The sequence below is a fragment of the Choloepus didactylus genome, chromosome 6 (assembly GCF_015220235.1).
Source record: "Choloepus didactylus isolate mChoDid1 chromosome 6, mChoDid1.pri, whole genome shotgun sequence".
NCBI lineage: Eukaryota > Metazoa > Chordata > Mammalia > Pilosa > Megalonychidae > Choloepus > Choloepus didactylus.
The window spans coordinates 139,481,572-139,506,770 of NC_051312.1; the positions used below are offsets into that span (position 1 = coordinate 139,481,572).

General features: G+C 38.0%; 1 protein-coding gene and 1 pseudogene across 1 annotated transcript; both read right to left on the reverse strand.

The window, feature by feature from the left end:
* Positions 1-11,914: 11,914 nt before the first annotated feature.
* On the reverse strand, positions 11,915-12,853 carry LOC119538492 (olfactory receptor 10S1-like). Its single transcript, XM_037841455.1, has one exon. The coding sequence runs from the start codon at positions 12,851-12,853 to the stop codon at positions 11,915-11,917; it is 939 nt and encodes a 312-aa protein (XP_037697383.1).
* Positions 12,854-18,701: 5,848 nt separating this feature from the next.
* Positions 18,702-22,606, reverse strand: LOC119537326 (annotated as a pseudogene).
* Positions 22,607-25,199: the final 2,593 nt, after the last annotated feature.

A 25,199-nucleotide genomic window follows, 5' to 3' on the forward strand; every position in this document is an offset into this window, starting at 1 on the left:
GTGTTGACAGAGAAGTTCCTATAACTTTGTATGATTATTTCTTTCCACACCCAATCAATTAAAATTTACTTTAACTTTCTTTGAACTCAAATCCCAAAAGGAAACTACCTTGACCCAAGTTCACTAAAAATAAACAGTGTAATCAATCCTGTGAGGCTATAGGAGTTGAGTTTCTTGAAAACTGTTATAGAGTAGCAATAGTACTTCTTCAACCAAAAGAGCTATGTCTTCAGTACAAGCATAGAAGAAAATTCGCTACGTCATTCAAACTTTGGGAAGTGATCTTAAACTAGGTAGTGCCTCAGGAAGACCTTGAGTTTCTTAACCATTTAATGAAATGACTAGAATGAAATATTTTATTAACTCAAATAACAAATCCATTAAATTAAATAACAAAACCCACCCTATATCCAGTAAGCACTGGTCATTGGGTCATATACTAGTTATCACATATACTAGTTGCATGAACTTGGATAAGTTGCTTAAATTCTCTGTGCTTCAGTTTTCTCATCTGTGAAATGGGTTTCAAGGATATTGATTGTGCATAGTTTGTACCCTGGTAATCAGTACGGGTTAGAAAAAACATTTGAATATTTGTTCTCATCATGTAGAACAGATAAAAATTTTCATTTACATAAAGTCTACAAAGCTAAAATTATTCATTTTCCACATCCTCTCCCCACTCCACCTCCCCAACAATGGTGAACTTAAAACTTATTAAAACCTGATTTTATTTTGATAAAAATACTGGAATTTCAGAATGCACAGTCTGAACTTTCATGTGCCTGCACTTTCCTGGGTGCAGTTCTCCTGAAAGATAATGCACACAGGGTAAATTGAGCATGCGGTAAATTGTGAATAGCATTGGCTTAACAGAAATTCAATAAAATCTACAGGATGTATTTAAAAGTTCTATCAATGGTTAGCCAACCTTAGTTGGAATTAGGAAATGTAAAGTCCTGTCAACCTTTATCCTGGAGAAATTTATTTTTGTAAATTATGTTTGTTTTTCTCTCTTCGAAAATGAGGAGCGATTCCATGCTACTCTTACAGGTCCACATGCTAAGGATATTATGCTTTAGAATATACAATAAATAATTTTGCATTGATCAGAATTATCTACCTAGAGAAAATTTTTCAAACATTCTAAGATTTCCAAATCTTTTCCCCTTAAATAAGAGTGGTGGGATCAATGAAAGCTCTCTGCTATTAATGTGGGAAAAGGGGGTCAGTGTGGAGCCAGCTCTGGTTTTCAGGAAATAGGAAAACTCTTTCACAAGAGAGTTAACTGCTGGAGTGAGTCCTGTGGATGCATGCTTTCAAAATTTATCATATTTCCCTCCCTGCTCTCCCTGGGTGGGTTCACATCTGTAGGGTACACATCTGTAAAGAATCAGTCCTGGAGTCCCAGTCTAGAATCCATTTCTTAAGCACTTCAAATGATTTTGTAAGCACTTAATTCCCTGTAATTTTTCTTGCTTAAAATTCCCAGAATGTTTTCTATTTCCTTCACTGAATCCTAACTGATACAAATCCTAATCAGGATGGAAATTTGATGAACTACAGCACCTTATATAGATGGTGCTTTGGTGTCCTACTTGATTCCAAAGATTTTCCTCATAAAAGCAGTCCTAGGAACCAGAAATGGGGCCTAGTTGCAGATAAGTTACAGTCCAAATATTTACATTCATCCTAAGAAAGAACATCACAATATGACAGTCTTTCATTTTAGAACAAAGATGGAATATCAGTCTGAGGGGAGACTGGTGTCATTGCAATATTTTACAAAATATGAATTTTTTTTCTCTGTTTTCCTTCGTTTTTTGTTGTTTTTCATGCGTACTTAGTTTGGTTAATCCATGTGAATGGGTTAGGGAGAACTGAGGTGTCTACTGGTTAACTGAGCTAGCTCAGAAATTACTCTATAGCATCAGATTGTTCTGTGTGACGTTGCCCACAGTGAGAGTATGTGTTGAAGTATGTCAAAGTTATCTTTGATACCATCTAGATTCTTTTCTGGAAACTGATCATCTTTCTCCTAGATAGGATCATTTATTGGCAGTTTAAATTCTCTTGTGGAGTGCTTTTTATTTTTTCCCCTTTGCGATCAAAATTTACCCGTATTTGTTAACTGAATAAGATATATATGTCTAGTGCCACTAAAAGGGGCTAGCATCACTAAAGACTACAAGCCCCTCCCCTACTGACAGGTATTTATAGCATTAAAAAAAAAGACACACACACACCCCTCTATTATGTTATAACCACCAAAGCAGACAACCACTGACAATTAATGAGGCCTGATGGTTACTTAAAAAGTTTGAGATGCCTAACATTTCTTGTAGCATTCAGAAAAAAGAGACCTGGAAGGTGACATAAAACATCCCCTGAAAAAACCATTCCCAGAGATTCAGTGAATTAAAGGACAAATCCCACCTGCTTAAAACTCTGGAGGACAATAGAGACAGGAGAAAGACTACAGAAAAGCTGAATTGAAGAAAAATTCAAGGTAGGAAATTGCCATCCTGGAATACCAGTCCTACTCTCTCCTCTCACTTGGTCCTGGAGTCCCTCAGAGGCAGAGAGGCTGGGATCCCTCCCTCCAACCATAGTCACAGACTTTAGAGCCACTTTCAGGAGCATGCTAGAACCCCATGCATATCCAGACACTGAATCCCAAGTCTGCAGAGATCCAGGGCAGAAACCTTGGGAGTTGCTGCATGCATAAGGGCCCCAGGTGGGTGGGAGTGGGGGTGGCAAGGAAGGAAAGAAGCAGCTGGAAAGTGATGCATTCACTCATTCTGGTTTCTGTTTGCTGGACCAACATAAAACAGGCTACTCTGGAATGACCCACATTTCTGGATTGATGCCATCTGGCTCCCCAGGGTGGGATACACCAAAAGGGAAGAAACTGGAGGCACAAAAGTCTCAGGGAAATTAAAAAAAAAGTTGTGAGGGTTAAATTGAACTGCTGTAAGGCAGGAGGTTACCAGAACTGAAAAGTGCAAAGAAAAAGGGACACTGAGTGAGGGAAAGAATTTAAACAAATCATAAGAGCCAGGGAGAAAATTCTGCACAAAAACAAAAACAAACAGAACAGATCAAGATTCCCAGAGAAATAACAGAGGAAAGGAAGCTTGCTCCTGGAGGGGAAACAACAGCACAAAAAGTGCAGTCTCAAAAATTGTACCATGTATCCAGGGCAAGAATCAGATGAAGAGCTGTAAAAATCTGATCAGCTACACATGGGCTATTCTGATGGTCTGGAATAAGGTGGACTAAGCATCAAAAGAGTCTTAACACAAAGTCAATCGACAATTAAACCCTAGACATGAGAGAGAAGCTGACCTTGAGTAAACTCATCAAGATAATCAGATACCTAGACATCAGCAAAAATTAAAACCATACTAAGAAAAAGGAAGGCATGATCTAGTCAAGGGAACAAATTAAAACTTCAGAGGAGACATAGAATATGGAACAACTTATCAAAGATGTTCAAACAAATTTCTTAAATCAACTCAAGGAAATGAAGGAAAATATAGCTAAAGAGAAAGATACTAGCAAGACATTGTGTGAGGCTAAAGAAGAATTTCAACGTATAAAGACAAAATAAGTTATGGGGATGAAAGGCACAACAGAAGAGATAAAAAATACAACAGAGGCATAAAACAGCAGATCTGAGCAGGCAAAATAAAGAATTAGTGGACTAGAAGATAGGACAATTGAATTCTTACAGACAGAAGAACAGATAGAGAAAAGAGCAGAAAAACTGAGCAGCGTCTCAGGGAATTGAGTACTAGCATGAACTGCACAAACATAAATGTCATGGGTATCCCAGAAGAAGAGACGGGATAAAGGGAAGAAAGAATATTTCAGGAAATACTGACTGAAAATTTCCCAACTCTCATGAAAGACAAATACACGAGTCCAAGAAGTGCAACATACTCCAAACAGAATAAACACAAACACACCTACTCCAGGATGCATACTAATCAGAATATCAGATTCCAAAGAAAAAGAGAGAACTGAAAGCAGCAAGAAAACAAAAAAAGATTCACCACATACAGGGCTCCTCAATAAGACTAAGTGCCAATTTATTATCAGAAACCATGGAGGCCAGAAGGCAGCAGTATGATATATTTTAGTACTTAAGGGGAAAAACTGCCAGCTAAGAATTCTTTATCTGGCAAAACTGCCCTTCAGAAATGAGGGAGAGTTTAAAATATCCACAGACATATAGAAACTGAGAGTTGGTCAATAAGAGATCTACCCTACAAGAAATACTAAAGTGAGTTCTGTGGTCTGAAGGAAGAAGACAGGAGAGAGTGGCTTGGAGTAATGTGAGAAAATGAAGATTATCAGTAAGGGTAAAAAAAGAGAAAAAGAAAAACTTTACATGTAAAGACCAAAGGTGAAAATGGCTGAGCAAGTATTTCCTTAACAGTAATACTGAATGTTAATGGATTAAAATCCTCAATCAAAAGACACAGATTGGCAGAATGGATAAAAAAGCATGATCCAACTGTATGTTGTTTACAAGAGACTTACTTTAGACCTGAAGACACAAATAGGTTGTAAGTGAAAAGTTGGAAAAAAATATCCCATGCAAATAGTAACCAAAAATAAGCTGGGGTAGCTATACTAATATTGGAAAAAATAGACTTTAAAAGCAAATCTGTTGTAAGAGACACAGAAGGACACTATATATTAATAAAAGGAGCAATCCACAAAAGAGAAATAGCAATCATAAATATTTATGCATCTAACCAGGGTGCCCCAAAATACAAGAGCAAACACTGGTACAACTGAAGGTAGAACTAGACATCTGTACACTAATAGTTGGAGACTTAATACACCACTTTCATCAATAGATATAACATCTAGACAGAGGATCATAACTTGGATAATATGATAAATGAACTAGACCTAACAGACATTTACAGAATATTGCAGCCCCAAACAGCAGAATATACAGTCTTCTCAAGGATAGATCACATGTTGGGTCACAAAAGTTATCTCAACATTTAAAAAGATTCAAGTTATAGGAAGCATTTTCTCTGATCGCAATGGAATGAAGCTGGAAATCAATAACAGGCAGAGATTTGGAAAATTAAAAAGTTCACGGAAGTTATAGAACACAATCTTAAACAATCTGTGGGTCAAAGAAGACATTGCAAGGGAAATCAGCAAATATCTCAATATGAATGAAAACAATACAACATATCAAAACTTATGGGATGCAGTGAAGGCAGTGCTGAGGGAAATTTTGTAGCCTTAAAGACCTACATTTAAAAAGAAGAAAGAGCTAAAATCAAAGTTCTAACTGCACAACTGGATGAACTAGAAAAAGAACAGCAAACTAATTCTGAAGAAGCAGAAAGAAATAACAAAGATTAGAGGAGAAATAAAGAAAATTCGGAATAAAAAACAGAATCAACAAAACCAAAGTTGGTTCTTTGAGGAGATCAATAAAATTGACAAATCCTTAGTTAGATTGATAAAGATAAAAAAAAGAGAAGAGGCAAATAAATAAAATCAGAAATGAGGGGGTGGGCATTACTACTGACTCCACAGAAATAAAAAAGGTTCATAAGAGGATACTTTGAACAACTCTATGCCAACAAATTAGACAACCTAGATGAAATGGACAAATTCCAAGAAACACACAAATAACCTACACTGACTCTAGAAGAAACAGACCACAACAGACCCATTACAATTAAAGAGACTGAATCAATCATCAAAAACCTGCTAACAGACACCCAGGAGAGTGAATCTCCCTGGCAACGTGGAATATGACTCCCGGGGAGGAATGTAGACCTGGCATTGTGGGACGGAGAACATCTTCTTGACCAAAAGGGGGATGTGAAAGGAAATGAAATAAGCTTCAGTGGCAGAGAGATTCCAAAAGGAGCCGAGAGGTCACTCTGGTGGGCACTCTTATGCACACTTTAGACAACCCTTTTTAGGTTCTAAAGAATTGGGGTAGCTGGTGGTGGATACCTGAAACTATCAAACTACAACCCAGAACCCATGAATCTCGAAGACAGTTGTATAAAAATGTAGCTTATGAGGGGTGACAATGGGATTGGGGAAGCCATAAGGACCACACTCCACTTTGTCTAGTTTATGGATGGATGAGTAGAAAAATAGGGGAAGGAAACAAACAGACAAAGGTACCCAGTGTTCTTTTTTACTTCAATTGCTCTTTTTCACTCTAATTATTATTCTTGTTATTTTTGTGTGTGTGCTAATGAAGGTGTCAGGGATTGATTTAGGTGATGAATGTACAACTATGTAATGGTACTGTAAACAATCGAAAGTACGATTTGTTTTGTATGACTGCGTGGTATGTGAATATATCTCAATAAAATGAAGATAAAAAAACAAACAAACAAACAAACAAAAAAAACTTGCTAACAAAGAAAAGCCCAGGACCAGATGGCTTCACAGGTGAATTGTACCAAATATTCCAAGAGGAGTTAATACCAGTCCTGCTCAAACTCTTCCAAAAAATTGAAGAGGAGGGAACACTACCTGACTCATTCTGTGAACACTACCTGACTCATTCTGTGAGTCCATACAAGTCACTGCACCCAGACGGGCAAACACCAGACATAGAGCAATCTCTGAAAGAAAACATTATGCAATCTCTCAGCAAGGGAGAAACAACAACAAAAATAGGTAAAATGGACTTCATCAAAATTGAAAAATTTTGAATGTCAAAGGACACTGTCAAGAAAGTGAAAAGACTTACAGAATGGGAGAAAATAATTGCTAGCCTCTTATCAGATAAAGTTTTAATACCCAGAATATATAAAAACTGCTACAACTCAAAAAAAAAGAGATAAACAACTAAATTTAAAAAAGGACAAAGGACTTGAATAGAGAGTTCTCCAGAGAAGATATACAAATGACCATTAAACACATAGAAAGATGCTTAACATTGGTGGTCATGAAGGAAATGCAAATAAAAACCACAATGAGATACCACTTCCCTCTCACTAGGTGTTTATTATTAAAAAAAAAACAAAACAGAAAGTAGTAAGTGTTGGTGAGGATGCAGAGAAATGGGAACCCTTTTACATTGCTGGTGGCATTGTAAAATGGTACAGGCACTATGGAAGTGAGTCTGGTGGTTCCTCATAAAGTTTAAAATCAAATTACCATCTTACCCAGCAATCCCACTTTTTGGTATATAATCAAAAGATTGAAAGCAGGGATTTAAACAGGTATTTGTACACCAGTAATTATAGCAGCATATTCACAAGAGCCAAAAGGCATACGCAACCCAAGTGTCCAACAAGAGATGAAAGAATTTTTTAAAATGTGATATACACATACAATGGGAATATTATTCAGCTGTAAAAAGGAATGAAGTTCTGATGTATGTTGCAACATGGATGAACATGGAAGCCGTCATGTTGAGTAAATTAAGCCAGATACAAAAAGACAGTATTGTAGATCTCACATGTATGAAATACCGAAAAGAAACAAATTTCATAGAGACAGAGAGTGGATTATAGTTTTCAAGGGACTGGGGGGTGGGCAGAGTTTGGAAGAGAGAGTTACCACTTAATGGGTGCACAGTTTCTGTTTGAAATGATGCAAAAGTTAAAGTAATGGGTATTGGTGATGGTAGTATAATATTACAGAAGTAGTAATACTAATGAAGTGTACACTTGAAAGTGGTCAAATTGGAAAAAATTGAGTTGTCTGTATGTTACTACAATAAAAAGTTAAAAAATCCTTAACAAAATTTTAGCAAGTTAAATCCAACAATATTTAAGGTATAATACAAGATGACTATTTGGGGTTTATTCCAAGAATGCAGATTAGTTTAACATCAAAAATCAAACATTGTTATTTATGATATTAACAGCCTTAAAAAGAAAATCCATATGATTATCTCAATAGAAATAGAAAAAGCAATGGACAATAGCCAACATACATTCCTGATAAAACCTCTCAGATAATTATAAATATAAGGGAAATTCCTTAAATTGATAAAGAGCATCTCTGAAAATCATAGAGCCAAGATCATACATAACCTTTAAAGGCTAAATGCTTTCCCCCTAAGACCAAGAATAAGGCAAGGATGTCTGCTTTTCTCAATTATATTCATTATACTGGAGGTTCTAGCAAGGGCAATAAGGCAAAGACAAGAAATAAAAGACAACTGGATAGGAAAGGGAGAAGTAAAACTGCCATTATTTGCAGGTAAAATTGTCCACATAGAAAGTCTTACAGAATGTACTTATTAATAGAACTAATAAGTGAGTTTAGCAAGCTTTCAGTATACAGGATCCTTATATAAAATTGATTACCATGTACAAGCCAGATTGAAATAAAAAAGATCATTTACAATAGCATTGAAACTATGAAATATTTAGGGATAAATCTGACAAAATCTGTTCAAGGACTACACACTTAAATCTAGTAACTTTGCTGAGTCAAATTAATGAAGGCCTAAACAAATTGAGAGATGTTTTCATGAATTGAAGGACCCAATATTGTTAGGTTGTAAATTCTCTCCATATCCTTCTATAGAGTCAATACAATCCCAAAGTTCCAGCAGATGTTATTACATAAATTGACAAGATTATTCTAAAATTCACGTGGAAATGCAGCAGACCTAGAGAACCCGAGGCCAATTTGAAAAGGAAAGTCAAAGAATACTTATACCTGGCTTCAAGACTTATTATAAAGCTTCAATAAACAAGACATTGTGATATTGGTGTAAAAAACAAAATATATATAATGCCCAGAAATTGACCCAATTCAGCAATTTATTTTTTACAACTGTGCACAGGCAATTTAATAGAGAAAACATTGTCTTCTCAGCAAATGTTTCTGGAATTGGACATCCATATGCAGAAAAGATAAAAGATAAACTTTGAGCTATACCTCATGTCATATACTGCATTTAACTTAAAATGTAGCACAGACTTACATGTAAAACCTAAAACTATAAAACTTCTGGAAGAAAACAGAGGATGATCTATATGATCCTGGGTTAGGCAAATGTTTCTTAGATACAAACCAAAAGTACAATGAATATAAGATAATAATTGGTAAATAAGACTTTATCAATATTAACAACTTCTGTTCTTCAAAAGATATTATTCAGAGAATGAAAAAAAAAAAAGTCCTGCAGATTGGGCAAAAATGTACTGAGGTATATGAGAGCTCTGTATTTTCTGCATGATTTTTCTGTATACTGTACCTACAATGTCTCTAATTAAAAAACTCAGCAGTAAAATGACTTATCACTCAATTATGAAATGGGCAAAAGATCTGGAGACACTTCTCCATTGAAGATATACAGAGGACAAATAATCATATAGCAATATATTTAGCATCATTAGCCACTAGAGAAATGCCAATTAAAGCCTCAATGAAATGCCACTACACAGTTATTAGAATGTCTAAAATTTAAAAGCTTGGCAATACCAAGATTAGAAAAGGATGTGGAACAATTGGAACTCGTATACAGTACTGAGCACTGGTGGGAATACGCAATGGTAAATCACTTTGGAAAATATTTTGGTAAATTCTTAAATTGCTAAATGTATTCCTACTATATGATCAAGCCATTTCACTCCTAGGTATTTCATTTCATGAGAAATGAAAACACATGGCCACATAAACTCTTGTACACAGATGTTATTAACAGCTTTATTTGTAAACTCTTTAAACTATTTCAAGACAAACGCTCGAAACATCCAATACGTCTGTCAAAGGTGAATGAATAAATAAACTGGGGTATATCTATACAATGGAATACTAGTGAACAATAAAACAGAACAAACTATTGATGCACAATTATCATAAATGAATCTCATTGTTATGCTTAAGAAAGTATTAACACAGAGAAAATTACATACTATATTATTTCATTTATATAAAATTCTAGGAAATGCAAACTTAAATCTGATGTTAAAAAGCAGATAGATGATTTCTTTCTGAGTGATCCGTACCACAAATAGATACTTGAAAAGAAGTACAAACAAATATTGATGGGCAAAACATTCACATTTAAATGGGGGAAATATGTTGTACTAGGATAAACCAAGAACCATGTGGAAGGTCAATAAAAAATACTTTGGCTAAGGCCATTATAAAAGTCAATGACTGGACAGAGTTTTCCTTAAATACCCTGAACCAAGAACTCTCCAAGCCTTTGCCAAATTGCTCTGTGTGTGTTGGGGCAAATGACAGTTTACAACTCTGCTTTAGCCTTCACTTCCTGTTTGAACACAGCCTTGAAGACAGCCAGAGTGAGAAATTAGGACTTCTTTTTTCCTGAGAAATTAGAAAGACCTTTCCTTGGAATGCATTTGGCCTTCTAGATTCCCAGGAATACATCAGAGCTTTTCAAAGCCTCTCATAGGCATTTCGTATTCAAACTTTCCCTTTTAAGTTTTTTTGGTTAGCCTGTTTGTCCCAACAGTTACCACCATGTCCAGCAGCTGCAATACTAAAGAATTTTGATAAATACTCTGGTAAAAATGCAGTTCTGAGTCAGGTCAAGAAAAGACAAGCCCGGTGAGTGGGGGTTTCCAGTTAGCTGCACTTATCATTCTCCTGCCTTATATTGTTATTAAATGTTTCATGTACATAACTAGATTTTAAGAACTTTAAGAGCAGAGACCCCTTATACTTCTTATGTGTTCCAAATAAGGTTAAATAAATACAATATTTGTTCAATCTGGTATTCAGAATCTAGAAATAAAACAGAACACAAGAATTTTTCACAGTAGAGTTACGAAGTAGGAAAATGTGTTTTGTATTCAGTAGGGGAAAGAGAAAGTGCTAATCTCAGTTGTTTGCTTCTTTTGGATAATGCTGTATTTGAGTTTGGTTTTGAGATTTAGGAGATTTGGTGCATTTATCTATTACAGATTTACTTGAAATTTAAAGGGAAAGGGAATAGAGAATTAATTAGTAGTAATTAAAATGAAAAATTTCTTGATCAAAGGAGGGCAACTTAATAAGACTATCATTTTCCCAGCCTGCATAGGAAAACTACTATTTTACTTAAGGAATATCTCAAATGGATAAGAAACAAAACCATTATTACAACAGGATAATTTTATAAAGTAGTACATGCTTACAGGATTAAGCGTTCTTACTACTGGTCAATATATGGCATGGAACTTCTGAGGCAGTTCACCAGTACTCCTGAATATGTGGTATGCAAAGGAGATTATGATGCATGTAATCAAGGGGAACAAATATCTTCATAGAATGAAGAACTTCCCCAGTAGCAACAGCATTCAAATAATGAATATTCAAGTGATTAATGATTTCAGGCTGCTGTTTAAAAAATGTGAACTTCTGTAACATATAGTTAAGTTACCCCCTTGATGGCAGTGTTCTCTATATACTCAAATTTAATAAAATAGCAGGCTAATGAGTTGTAGCCTTAACTCTGACACTTTCTAAGTGAAGTTGGGCAAGTCACCTTTCTCTTCAAAGTTGTATTTTATCATCCTGAAAAGTGTAGTTTCTTTCCTTGAACTGGGTGGTGGGTATATGAAGGTTGATTTTATTGTTTCTATTTATGTTATCTGTATTCTTTTACATGAATTATATATTTAATAAAATCATTTCATAAGAATAAAAATTTAATATAACAAATCAGGATATAAACAGCATTTTACATACCTCCAGATGTCATCTAATACAGTCCTTTCATTTTACAGATGCAGAGCTTGTGAATGAGACATTGAGGCAGTTCACTTAGCTAGAGGAAGCAAAAGAAGTTAGTGGCTGTGCTGAAACTCAGTTATACTGACTCCTACTTGAAAGATTTTCCCCCTCCATATCGATATATGGCTCTGTTTTCCTGGAGGACAAATTAAGAGCCTCACACTGCCGGTCAGGGGGGCAGGCTGCCTGCTGTAGACTCTCAGGAGCCTTGGCACAGAAGCCTCTGCAGAGCCTGCTTCACCTCCTTGTTCCGCAGAGTGTAAATGAAAGGGTTGAGCATTGGCGTGACCACTGTGTAGAAGACAGCAGGGGCCCCAGCTCCTGCCCCACTGGAGTGAGGTTGCAGGTAGATGCAGACAGGTGGCATGTAGTACAGAAGAACCACTGTGAGGTGGGCAGTGCAAGTGGAGAAGGCACGCTGCCGGCCCTCGGCTGTGCGGATCCGCAATACAGCTGCCACGATGAAGACGTAGGATGTGATGATGAAGATCAGGCAGCCCGTGGCCACAATGCCAATGCTGGCAAGCATGACAAGCTCATTGATGGTGGTGCCTGCACAGGCCAGCTTCAGCACAGGGGGGATGTCACAGAAGAAGTAGGCAACGTGGAGAGGCCCACAGTAGAGCAGGTGGAAGGTGAGGGAGGTATGGATTGCAGAGTGTCCAGCACCCATGGCCCAAGTGATCCCAGCCAGCCCTGCACACATCCTCCTGGTCATGGCCACAGGGTACTGCAGGGGTTGACAGATAGCCAGGTAGCGGTCATAGGCCATGACTGTGTACAGGAAGCACTCAGCACTGGCCAGGAAGTGGAAGCAGTAAAGCTGGATGGCACAGCCCTCAAAGGAGATCACCTTCCCGTCTGGAGTCAAGAGACCTGCCATGACTTTGGGCACTGTCACTGTGGACAGACATGCATCCAGGAAGGACAGGTGCCCCAGGAAGTGGTACATGGGGGAACAGAGGTGAGGGTCACAGCCCACAGTTATGAGAATGAGGAGATTCCCAGTCACAGTGATGCTATAGATGAGGAGGAAAAGGAGGAAAAAGACGCTTGGATGCTCAGCTGTGTACATCAGACCCTCCAGGAAGAAGTGGCTCACCACAGTCTGGTTGGAGTTCTCTGTCTCCATGGCCATCTTCTCACACAGAGAGTGGTTAGCTATCCCTCCTTGCGACAAAACTGACATTAACAGATGTAAGAGATAGCCATTTATTTACCTTTCCTGAAATATTATTATCCACTGGGCCACACCATCTGGGTCTTTTCCCATAAGTGAGAGGAAGATAAACAGCATTCATTCACTGCTTTGTCCTATCATAGCATGTTCTTGCCCTGTATTCCTTCAGAATGAATCTTTCTCCCTGTGAGATCAGCAATGTTTGTGAGGCACATAGAGGACAGTAAGGATTATTTGGAGAAATGCATCCCCTAAATAATGGCTATACAAGGAAGAATTGCAAATGTTGCTCTGGAATATACATTTTTGCATATCTTCCAGAATTTTGAATCCCTTGCCTTCCTAGTATACTCCGCCATGTGGTAGATGTGGGTAGGCAAGTTCTTATTGCCTGGTATCATCAGGGAGGTGCATCTGTCTTCTGGGGAGCCTTGCCTAGAGATTGGTGCTATTATGTTAGCTAAGAACACAGCAGCTCCTCCCAACCCTTACCCAGAGGGAGTAAGGAGTTCAGATACCCAAACCCTCAAGTGTGTGACATTCAGGCCTTGGAGAGTTGACTGAATAATTACCAAGACAAACTGTGCAGTTTATTTCTTGCTGTTCCTGTAATACTTTGTCTCCTTAGCCTTTTGGGAATTGCATGCCTCTGCCTCATTGAGCCTTTCCATTGATCAAGCCAGAATTGAAATAGAAGAGCTCTCTCTGATTCTTTCCCACTGTTTACCTCCTAAACCTAATTAGATATTGCATTATGTGAAAATTTTCTTTAAACTGCTTTTTTCCTGTTATCTTTTTTTTCAATTCCCATGGTTTTTTTTTTTTTTTTTTTTTTTTTTTTTTTTTTTTTTTTTTTACCTAACCTTGCTTCTGAATATTTTTATTCAGAATTTCACAATGGTCTTTTATTCCCATCTCTTACTCACTCCTCTAAATCTATCAAATTATACTGTGTACAACTGCTGTGTCCATCCTAAAAAACGTGCTTAATTTATTGCTCTCCCTTTTCAGTCCCCACTTCCTAAAGCATAAGTTACATCTCAGTCTGATAGTCAATACTATTTGTGAAATGTTTCCATTATTATCAAAATATCTAGATCATCTGCAGCCTTCTAAAGAAACTCCTCTCCTCTGGGGGGATGCTGTTTGTCTTATCTTCTCAATTATTCATAAGCCCTCCCTGATTTCCCCACCATTCAATCTTCACACTTGAAGCTCTCTACCTTCCCGAATCTATTTGCTATGGTTAAGTTTGAACTTTATTTCCTCTAGGAAACCTGTACAAATATTTTCTCTCACCTTGATTTATCAATCCTGAAGCCTAATTGTATTTATGATATGCTTTAATGAATACCTAAGCTCATACTTCCTTGGAACACTTTAGTGTTCTATGTGCATAGGTCATATCTCCCTAAGAGGGAACAGGGAGAAACATCTCCCATCTTCTCTGGAGTCCCATCAGCACTTTTGGGAAGGGCAGTAGCAGTATCAAGGAGCCAAGTTTATTCAGTTTACTATAAACTTAAGTTTAAACTGCTGGTCAACTACAAATTATCTGAAAGATATAGATTGGTGTGCTTAATTCCTCTATTCCTCCATTCTTCAGATTTAAAATGGAGATATCATCAAGGTGCTTCACTTGAAGTAGCTGCTATTTTACCCAGCATAGAGCAGGATGCATGGCGCAGGACCTTGAATTTCTTCAAAGTGAATAATTTATTCAATGCAGTGATCACATGTATGGTGTTCCTGAAAAAAAGTTATGTAGCTTCTCCTTGAATGAGTTTGTAATGGAATAATCCCTATTTCACAAGAGATTCCATTCCAGTGTTGGGTAGGTTGATATATTACAATGTTCTTCACCTTAGTTGAACTTATGTTTCCCTGATATTTCAACCACTTAGTTTTAGATGTGCCCTCTTCACACCCACTAGAATTGCTATGATAAGAAAACAGAAAGTGAAAAGTGTTATTGGATGTGGAGAAACTGAAACCCTCAGACATTGCTAGTGGGAATGTAAAATGGGGCAGCCAATTTTGGAAAAGTTTGGCAGTTTCTTAAAAAGTTATAAGTTTACCATACAACCAAGCTATACCACTCCTAGGAATTTACCCGAGAGAAATGGAAGACATATGTCCACATGAATGTTTATCGTGTGGATGTGAATGGTTATTGTAGAATTATTCATAATAGATAAAACCTGGAAACAAATCAAATATCCCAAAACTGGTGAAAAGTTAAACAAAATGTGTATATCCATGCAGTTGACTACTATTCAGCAATATATAGGAACCCAATACTTATACAAAATGAATGGATGTCAAAAACATTTTACTAAGTGAAAGAAAGGTGGCATATTGTATGATTCCATTTATATGAAATGTCCAGAAAAGAGAAATGTATGAGAGAGAAACTTGATGGTGAATGCCTGGGACTGGGGGTGGGAATGGGAAATGATTTTAAATGATCATGAAGAATCTTTCTGGAGTGATGGAAGTATTTTAAATTTGGATTTTGGTAATGGCTGCACAACTTTGTAAATCTACTAAAAATCATTGAAATGTCTCTTTTAAACAGGTTAATTTTATGATATCCAAATTATACCTCAATAAGCTGTTAATAAGTAAAGAATACATAAATTAAATGGATAGCATGCCAAGTGACCCAAAAGATTATTTAAATAAATGAAAAAATTCTCTGTCTTTGGATGAGTATATTCAATACTTAAGTATTTCGATTCCTTCCAATTTTTACACTTTTTGAAATTTTGAAATGTTAGACGTACAGAAAAGTTGAAAAAATAATAGTTCACATATACCTACAATCAACTTCCCCTAATGTTGACAACGTAACCATAGTAAAATATTCAAAACAAGGAAATTAACACTGATTACCATACTATTAACTAAACTACAGACAATAATCAAATTTCACTAGTTTTTACCCAATATCATTTTTCTGTTTACACTGAATTTAAGTGTTATATCTCCTTAGTCTTCCACAACCTGTGACAGTCCTTCACTCTTTCCTTGTCTTTCACGAATGACCTCTATATTTTTGTTGAGTGTTGGTCTATTATTTTATAGACTGCCTTTCAATCTGAGTTTGTTTGATGTTTTCTCATGAGTTTGTTTGATGTTTTCCCACGCGTAGATTAAGATTATGCATTTTTGGCAAGATTAACAGAAGTGATGTTGTGTCCTTTTCGGGGCATCATATCCAGGGTAGATGACATCAACATGTCTTATTATTATGCTAAATGTCTTTGGGGAGATATTTTGAGAATATGCTAATATTCTGTATCTTCTCAAACTTTTGCTCACTGATTTCAGCCTCCATTAGTGGATGTTGCCTACAAAATTTATTACTGTGTGTTTGCCCCAGGTTTCCACCCCCCATTCCTTCTACAATATTAACTGGAATGCTTTTATAAGAAAGAATGGTCCCATCTTCCCCACTTCATGTATTCATTTATTTATTTATCAGTATGGGCTCATAGATATATATTTTATTCTATGGGCTATAATCCAATATAATCATTATTTATTTTGCTACTCAAATTTTACTAGCTTTGGCCACTTAGAGCTCCTTCAGTCTGGCACCTGTATCCTATTGACATGTCGTATCTTTTTTATAAACTTTTTATTTTATGGCACAAGAGGATGTTCCAGGCTCATTTTGTATTATCCCTGCTCAGCCCTGGGCTCAGTGACTTCTCACTGGAGAATTGTATTTAGAAAGCCAAGTTCTGGTTTATAGGTGTGCTCCTTGCTACTGGGTGTCATTAATGTAAGATTTCTCAGAACAAAGTTTGGAAATATATGTATGAATACTCATCCATGTATATGCATCTATCTTTATTTCTATATATAGTCTATAGAAATGTAACATAATATAATTCTGTATAAAAATTAAATGCTGTTAGTTTATACAGACACTTCTAAAGTCCAATCCAAAACCATAAGGTTCATTCTAGATTTCTATTTCCTTAGTTGTAATTTCTTTCTTCAAAAGAGAGACACTTTGCTCTCATTATCTACAATGAATTTCTCTTTAATGATTTTCTTCCTGTGCATTGTGAAGCATAGTTCAAAAGCATTCTCTTACACCAAGGCTGAAGAGTAATTCACCCATGTTTTTTTCTAGTTCTTGTATGATTTCATTTTTTACCTTTGATCCCTAATCCATTTGAGTTTATTCCCATGTACAGTCAGTGACATATGGATCTAATTTCATCTTTTTCCTAATGGCTACCATCAGTCACCTCAGCATTATGTATTAAGAAATCCATCTTTACCCCAGTGGTTAAGATACCAGCTATATCTTATACTAAATTTCCATAAGTACTTGGAGCTATTTCTAGACTGTCTATTCTAGTCCACTGTTTTATTTATTTATTTATTTTTGTCTATTCATGTACCAGTACCACCTTTAAAAAGTTATATAGGTATTATAGTTTATTTTAATGTCTGACAGAAGTATTCCCCATTGTAGATACCTTAGCCAGTGTTTCATTAGACATTCTTGCATGTGTGTGTTTTCATATGAACTTTAGTATCAATTTAGCTCATAAAAAGGTTTGTCATTACCTTTTTATTAAGATTACATCTTAATTTATAAATTAATATCGGGAGAACTGTCATCTCTATAATGCTAATTCATACTATCCAAGAATCCATTTATGAAATTAACATAACCTTGACATCAATTCCAAATAAAGACAGTAAAAAAAGAAAACTACAGACCAATTTCATTTATGAAGAGAGATGCAAATAATAAAAGCAAATAAATGTCACAACATAAAAATATATTTGCCTTAGATAGAAGTATGTTTCATATCAGAAAATCTCTCATTATAATTCACCACATTAAGAAATTAATGGGATGAGAAAATATCACTCAGTAAATCACAAAAGCATTAACTGAATTCAACAATCTTTATAAGTAACACATATCTTAATAAAATAATAATTGAAGGAATCTTTATGAAACATAATAAAGATAACCAGTATAACCGTAGTAGTGACATCATATTTAATGGTGAAAAGATGCTCAGAGAAAAAGCCACTGGAATCAGAAGCTGAAAGCAACAAGACCCAGGAGCAAAAGACAAGCAGACACCAGCCATGTGCCCAGCTATCTGACAGAGGAGCCCCAGATGCTAGTAGCCCTTCTTCAGGGAAGGTATCCTCTTGTTGATACCTTAATTTTTTGGATATTTTCATGGCCTTAGGATTGTAACTTGTAACTTAATAAATCCCCATTGTTAAAAGCAAACCCATTTCTGGTATATTGCATTTCAGCAGCTTTAGCAAACTGAAACAAAGAGGGAGTTTGGAAAAGCCACTTACATCCTTCAACTTCATTTTCCCTGAAATTGCATGGGTGTAATAATACCTACTTTACACAATTGCTGCCAAGGCCAAATCAGTTGAAAGTTATTTGTATCCCTAAAGATCTATACAGGCATTAATGCAGGAATTACAAGCTATAGTATACACATTGATGGATGCCACAGTGAAACAGAAGCTTTTATGTGGACACTTTACTTATCTTGGATCCTTCCTACAAGGTACTATCCTTGCTGAGTTGCTTTGATTGGTTTCCACTGGTACTGAAAGAAGAAATATGCAAAATTGTGTTCTGAGAGTGTATTGCAAGGTGGAAGTTTCCACTCTATCCAGGAGTCCTTTTACTACCTCTGCATGAATCCTTTCTCTTTATGTTTTAAATATCCCCAGCTAAGTTGTGTTCCATCTGGTGCCCTAAATTTTAGTGTCTATTGCATGTCTGTGGTGGATGGAGTCACTGAGGCTGCACATCCTTGTGGCCTCCCAGCCTTCCTAATGCTGCCTTTGTCTCTTTGTTGAGGAGTGTATAGATGATGGGGTTGAGCAAGGCAGTTATGACAGTGTAGAACGTGGCTTCTACATCTGGGGGTTTCTGTGAACCAGATTATAGGTAAATGAAGGTGCAGGGAGCATAGCAAACAATGACAACAGTGAGGTGGGCAGACAGGTGGAGAAGGCAATGTGGCACCCACTGGCAGATAAGCACAAAGTGGGTGAGGGCCAGGAAGCCAGTGTCCACAAAGGTGACCAGCTCATTGACGCTGATGCCAGCATAGACCAGGCACAACATGGCAGGAGTGTCACAGAAGAAGCAGTCTACCCTGTTTGGGCCACAGATGGGCAGGCAGAATATGAAACTAGTTTGAAATGAGTGAGGGTACCTCGCAGCCAAATGCCCAAAGCAAGGTAGGTACAGATGCTGTGGGTCATGATGGTGACATAGTATAAAGGTTTGCAAGTGGTCAGGAAATGGTCGTAAGCCATGAGTGTGTAAAGGGAGCATTCAGTGCAGCTCAGGAAGTGGAAAGAAAAAAGTTAGATTGCACAGACCCCAAAGGAGATAATGCTGCTATCCAAGAGAAAGCCAGCCAGCATCTTGGGGACACTGGCAGAGGACATGGTCCTGTCCAGGAAGGAGAGGTGACATAGGAACTGGTACATGGGGTGTGGAGCTGGATGTCCAACAAAATGGTGAGGATGATGAGCCCATGGTTCATCTTATGGTTCTTATGACAGTGAGAACATAGGTGACAGGGAAACCTAGGGAGAGCAGCTCACCCAGCTGTGGTGGGCAGTGGAGTCCCACTAAAATGAAGTGAAACACAGAGGTCTATTTTCCACTTTGGATTTCCTTGCTGTTCACATCTGCCAAAAGAAGTAACAGAAGAGAAGGCTCAATAGCCCTCTAAAATCTCGAGATGTGGCACATATACCCTGTCATTCCCAAATATGGATGGAAAAGGAGATACTCTCTTGCTTCCTCTCTCTCAATCCTCTGAGAGCAAGGTTCTCTGGCCTGAGTGACAGCTGCAATGAACTTTTCTGAAGACAGGTGAACACAAGGATTGTGGGAGTGCTGGTTGCTTACCTATACTGAGAAACTTAAATTTCAATATTCAGGTTTTTAATTGCCAACCAAATGTATGGACAGAGAACCAGATTACATTCATTACTGTCCTAAAGAAATCTCTTATCTCCTGTAGAATCAGGGATAATGTAATACACTCAGAAAAGAGTCTCATCTTGATGAATTACAACATAGGTTGAATTCATATACTTGCTTAGTCTCTTTTATGTTAATTAAAACATTTTTTGGTAAAAGCTGGGACTTGAAAATTGGTTAGGGACATTGGTTCTCTAGATTTCCTGGTAATTTTGTGCATCATTTTAGTAAATCCATTTTTTGTCTGTATCTAGGAAGGGCATGAAAAATACAAGGTCTCTGGGGATGAGACGGCAATTTCTAATGCATCTATATAACTTGTAGAGAAGGTCTGAGAATCTCAAATCCACACATTTTCAAAGAAAAGACATACTGAAGTCCAGGGACTTTCTTTGCATGTGCTAAAATGATGTCTTACTTGTTTATTTCTGGCCAAAACACATATTTTGAAAGTTGATTTTTAGTTAAATGTCAGTTGAACTTCTCATTTTATTAGGACTCTCATGTAAAAATTAGAGAATGATTAGGAAAAAACAGGACTCTAAGAAATGGAATGTGGATAAGTGGAAGCATTTGAATAACTCGGTGCCCCAAATTCCCAACACTACCCATTTTCTCAAGCCACAAAAAAATCAGCCCCTCCTCTTTTGCTTGGTGAGGCTGTTCTTGCCTTGCTTAGAGATCCAAAAGGTTTCTCCTTTAAAGAACAAGATACTTTTCCTCAGATCATATAGCTCCTGTCCTTCCCTCTTCCACAACACACCCATTCCCTGCTCCTACATTAATTTTAGTTAAATAAAAATGAATTCTGAGTTTGATCAAGGAGAAAATAATGTTATTAAAGATTTGGATAAATTAGCAACATGAGTATACTCTCCAGAAGTTCTGACTCAGTGTGTGAGCTTGAATAGACGATAATAATCCTACACTATTTGCTTACTGATTGGTTGACTGAAAATTGGAATCAAGGTCTATTCTAAAGAGACTTAGGATATAGGAAAAGGAATCTAAAGACTTAGGAAACTGGAAATGTGGAAGCAGATTTACTGTATACAACCTGCCTACTAATGCACAAATCGTGTCCTCTGAAAGAGCCTAGAAATTATTACTTTCATCAAATCCTTAAAAATTATATTGGGGAAGGAGAGGACTGGGATCCTTGAAAAGTGCTTTAGAAGTTGTTCTCTGTTTCTCAGGGATACAGAGTGGAGGATGCATTGGAGGATGTGGCTGAAAGGAGCCTCTCTGTTTTCCCAAGGGAAGTGTAAGTAGTGGGCCTTGACTCCCAGAGGAGAGGGGGAAATGTAACAGTGTGGGTGGAAGAGCACTGCGGGAATCTAACTGGACCAACCAGCAGGGCATTTGGGCAAACCAGGAAGTCCTTTCTGATTAATATAATAAAAATTCTGCCAAGTCTCATGATCAGAGGCCAGAGTTGAGCCACTATGAGTGTCACGGCCCTTACTCAATTCCCTGCTCCAGCCAGGTCACTGATTCAGGGTCACTCAGAAGAAGAAAGGCCAGGTATTCCCTACAATACCAGCACAAGCAGGTACTATGGTTGTTCCTCACATGTACAGTCCTGTTCATAAATGGACCAGAGTCCCTTCCTCAGGGTGACTAGGAAAAGGAAAGGGAAATCTCCAGACCCTTGTCAAGTTACTGGACTCTGAAGGAAATCCACCTACTTAGTAGAATGTCAAATAATACATGATTACTTCCTTGTTCCTGTGTGGAGAATTGGAATCAGTGTTCATAGCCACTGGGAAAATCTGCACATTGGCTCCTTGACCCTGGAGTAAGGAGGGGCTATTTTGATGGAAAGATCCATGAGGAAGCCCCTGGGTCTTCCCCACTCCCAATAAAAAGTCATGAAATTTACTATGTCCTTGTTGAGGCTTATGGAGACTAATACCACTATCAAAGATTTGAGAGGTTTAGCGATGGAAATTGCTATCGCATGTCTATTTAACTCTGCAGTTTGGAAGGTACAAAAAGACAGAGAATGGATTACTGTAGGTTTAATCAAGAGGTGACTAATATCATAATTCCTGTTCTAGAGGTGGTGTTATTAGACCATATCACAACAGCCACGAGCATAGCTTTAGCCATCTGATAAATGTGTTAAATTTGTCAAAGTTTCCTCATAACTTTGTTATACATAAAAGAGTATGTTATACATAAAAAAGCCCACATGCAAAATGCATGCTCATATATACATCCATATGTATAGACATATACACACATACCTATACATACATACATATACATATATACATACATATATAATGATAAAACAAATATATGTGTAGCCACAATCCAATGTAAGAGAAAAAATGTTACAGGAACCACCACAGCAAACTAGATGCTTTTCTCCAGTGGCTTCCTGGTGTCCCCGCAACCAGAATTTTATGTTAACCCTTTCCTTTCTTTTCTTTTCAAATTTACCTAAGTATTTATTCCTGATTTTGAAGTTTTTAAAAATGGAAGCATATAGTGTGTTGTATTCTTATGTGGTAACTATTTTACCTAAAAAAAAAAAAAAATCAGATTCATTGAATTTGATGGCCGCACCTTTAGTTTATTCATGTTGTTTTTATTTCTGTAGTAACTGTTATGCAAATAAATATGAGTAAAACAAGTTTCTCTCTTTTTTTGCACTCTTGTCTCTTTTCTCTCACCTTTGTTTCTCCCATTTTCTCAACAATATTTGAGTTGTTGCTGATTTTTTTGCTGTATGTGAACAGAGCTGCTAAGAATATTTTTATACATGGTGTGCTGGTTTGGATGTATTACGTCCCCCAAAATGCTGTTATCTTTGATGCAGTCTTGTGTGGGCAGGAAATGTATTGGTGTTGATTGGGTTGGAGACTTTTGATTGGATGTTTCCATGGAGATGTGATCACTCAACTGTGGACCAGATCTTTCACTGGATAATTTCCATGGAGGTGTGGCCCCACCCATTCAGCATGGGTCTTGATTAGTTTACCAGAGCACTATATAAGCTCAGACAGAAGGAGCGATCTTGCAAGAGCCAAGAGGGATGCTTTGAAGAATGCAAAGGAGCTGAGAGAGAAGCTGCAGCTTACAGAGACATTTTGGAGATGGATTTTGAAAACAGACTTTTGCTTTAGAGAAGGTAAGAGAGGACAAATGCCCCAAGAGCAACTAGGAGTTATATTTTTGAGGAGCTGAAGCCTAGAGAGGAACATCCTGGGAGAAAGTCATTTTAAAACCAGAAGTTGGAACAGACACCAGCCACATGCCTTCCCAGCTAACAGAGGTTTTCCAGACGCCACTGGCTGTCCTCCAGTGAAGGTACCCGATTGCTGGTGTGTTACGTTGGACATTAATGGCCTTAAGATTGTAACTGTGTAACCAAATAAACCCCCTTTTATAAAAGCCAATCCATCTCTGGTATTTTGCATTCTGACAGCATTAGCAAACCAGAACATGTGGTAAAAAGTGTACGTATGGGAGGCGGGGCAAGATGGCAGACTGGTGAGCTGTAAGTTTTAGTTATTCCTCCAGGAAAGTAGGTAAAAAGCCAGGAACTGCGTGGACTGGACACCACAGAGCAATCTGTCTTTGGGCATACTTCATACAACACTCATGAAAATGTCGAACTGCTGAGATCAGTGAAATCTGTAAGTTTTTGTAGCCAGGGGACCTGCGCCCCTCCCTGCCAGGCTCAGTCCCGTGGGAGGAGGGGCTGTCAGCTCCGGGAAGGAGAAGGGAGAACTGCAGTGTTAGCCCTTATCAGAAACTCATTCTACTGATTCAAACTCCAGCCATAGATAGACTGAGACCAGACACCAGAGAATCTGAGAGCAGCCAGCCCAGCAGAGAGGAGACAGTCATAGAGAAAAAACAACACGAAAAACTCCAAAATAAAAGCAGAGGATTTTTGGAGTTCTGGTGAACACAGAAAGGGGAAGGGCGGAGCTCAGGCCTTGAGGCGCATATGCAAATCCCGAAGAAAAGCTGATCTCTCTGCCCTGTGGACCTTTCCTTAATGGCCCTGGTTGCTTTCTCTCTTAGCATTTCAATAACCCATTAGATCTCTGAGGGGGGCCCTTTTTTTTTTTTTTTTTTTTTTTAAATCCTTTTTTCTTTTTCTAAAACAATTACTCTAAGAAGCCCAATACAGAAAGCTTCGAAGAATTGCAATTTGGGCACGTCAAGTCAAGAGCAGAACTAAGAGAGCTCTGAGACAAAAGGCAATAATCCAGTGGCTGAGAAAATTCACTAAACAACACAACTTCCCAAGAAAAGGGGGGTGTCCGCTCACAGCCACCATCCTGGTGGACAGGAAACACTCCTGCCCATCGCCAGCCCCATAGCCCAGAGCTGCTCCAGACAACCCAGTGTGATGGAAGTGCTTCAAATAACAGGCACACACCACAAAACTGGGCGTGGACATTAGCCTTCCCTGCAACCTCAGCTGAATTTCCCAGAGCTGGGAAGGTGGAGCAGTGTGAATTAACAAAGCCCCATTCAGCCATCATTTCAGCAGACTGGGAGCCTCCCTACACAGCCCAGCAGCCCAGAACTGCCCTGGGGGGACGGCACTCACCTGTGACATAGCACAGTCATCCCTCAACGGAGGACCCGGGGTGCACAGCTTGGAAAAGGGGCGCACTTGCAAGTCTCAGGAGCCATACGCCAATACCAAAGACTTGTGGGTCAGTGGCAGAGACAAACTGTGGCAGGACTGAACTGAAGGATTAGACTATTGCAGCAGCTTTAAAACTCTAGGATCATCAGGGAGATTTGATTGTTAGGGCCACCCCCCCTCCCCGACTGCCCAGAAACACGCCCCACATACAGGGCAGGCAACACCAACTACACACGCAAGCTTGGTACACCAATTGGGCCCCACAAGACTCACTCCCCCACTCACCAAAAAGGCTAAGCAGGGGAGATCTGGCTTGTGGAGAACAGGTGGCTCGTGGACACCACCTGCTGGTTAGTTAGAGAAAGTGTACTCCACGAAGCTGTAGATCTGATAAATTAGAGATAAGGACTTCAATAGGTCTACAAACCCTAAAAGAACCCTATCAAGTTCAGCAAATGCCACGAGGCCAAAAACAACAGAAAATTATAAAGCATATGAAAAAACCAGACGATATGGATAACCCAAGCCCAAGCACCCAAATCAAAAGACCAGAAGAGACACAGCACCTAGAGCAGCTACTCAAAGAACTAAAGATGAACAATGAGACTATAGTACGGGATATGAAGGAAATCAAGAAGACTCTAGAAGAGCATAAAGAAGACATTGCAAGA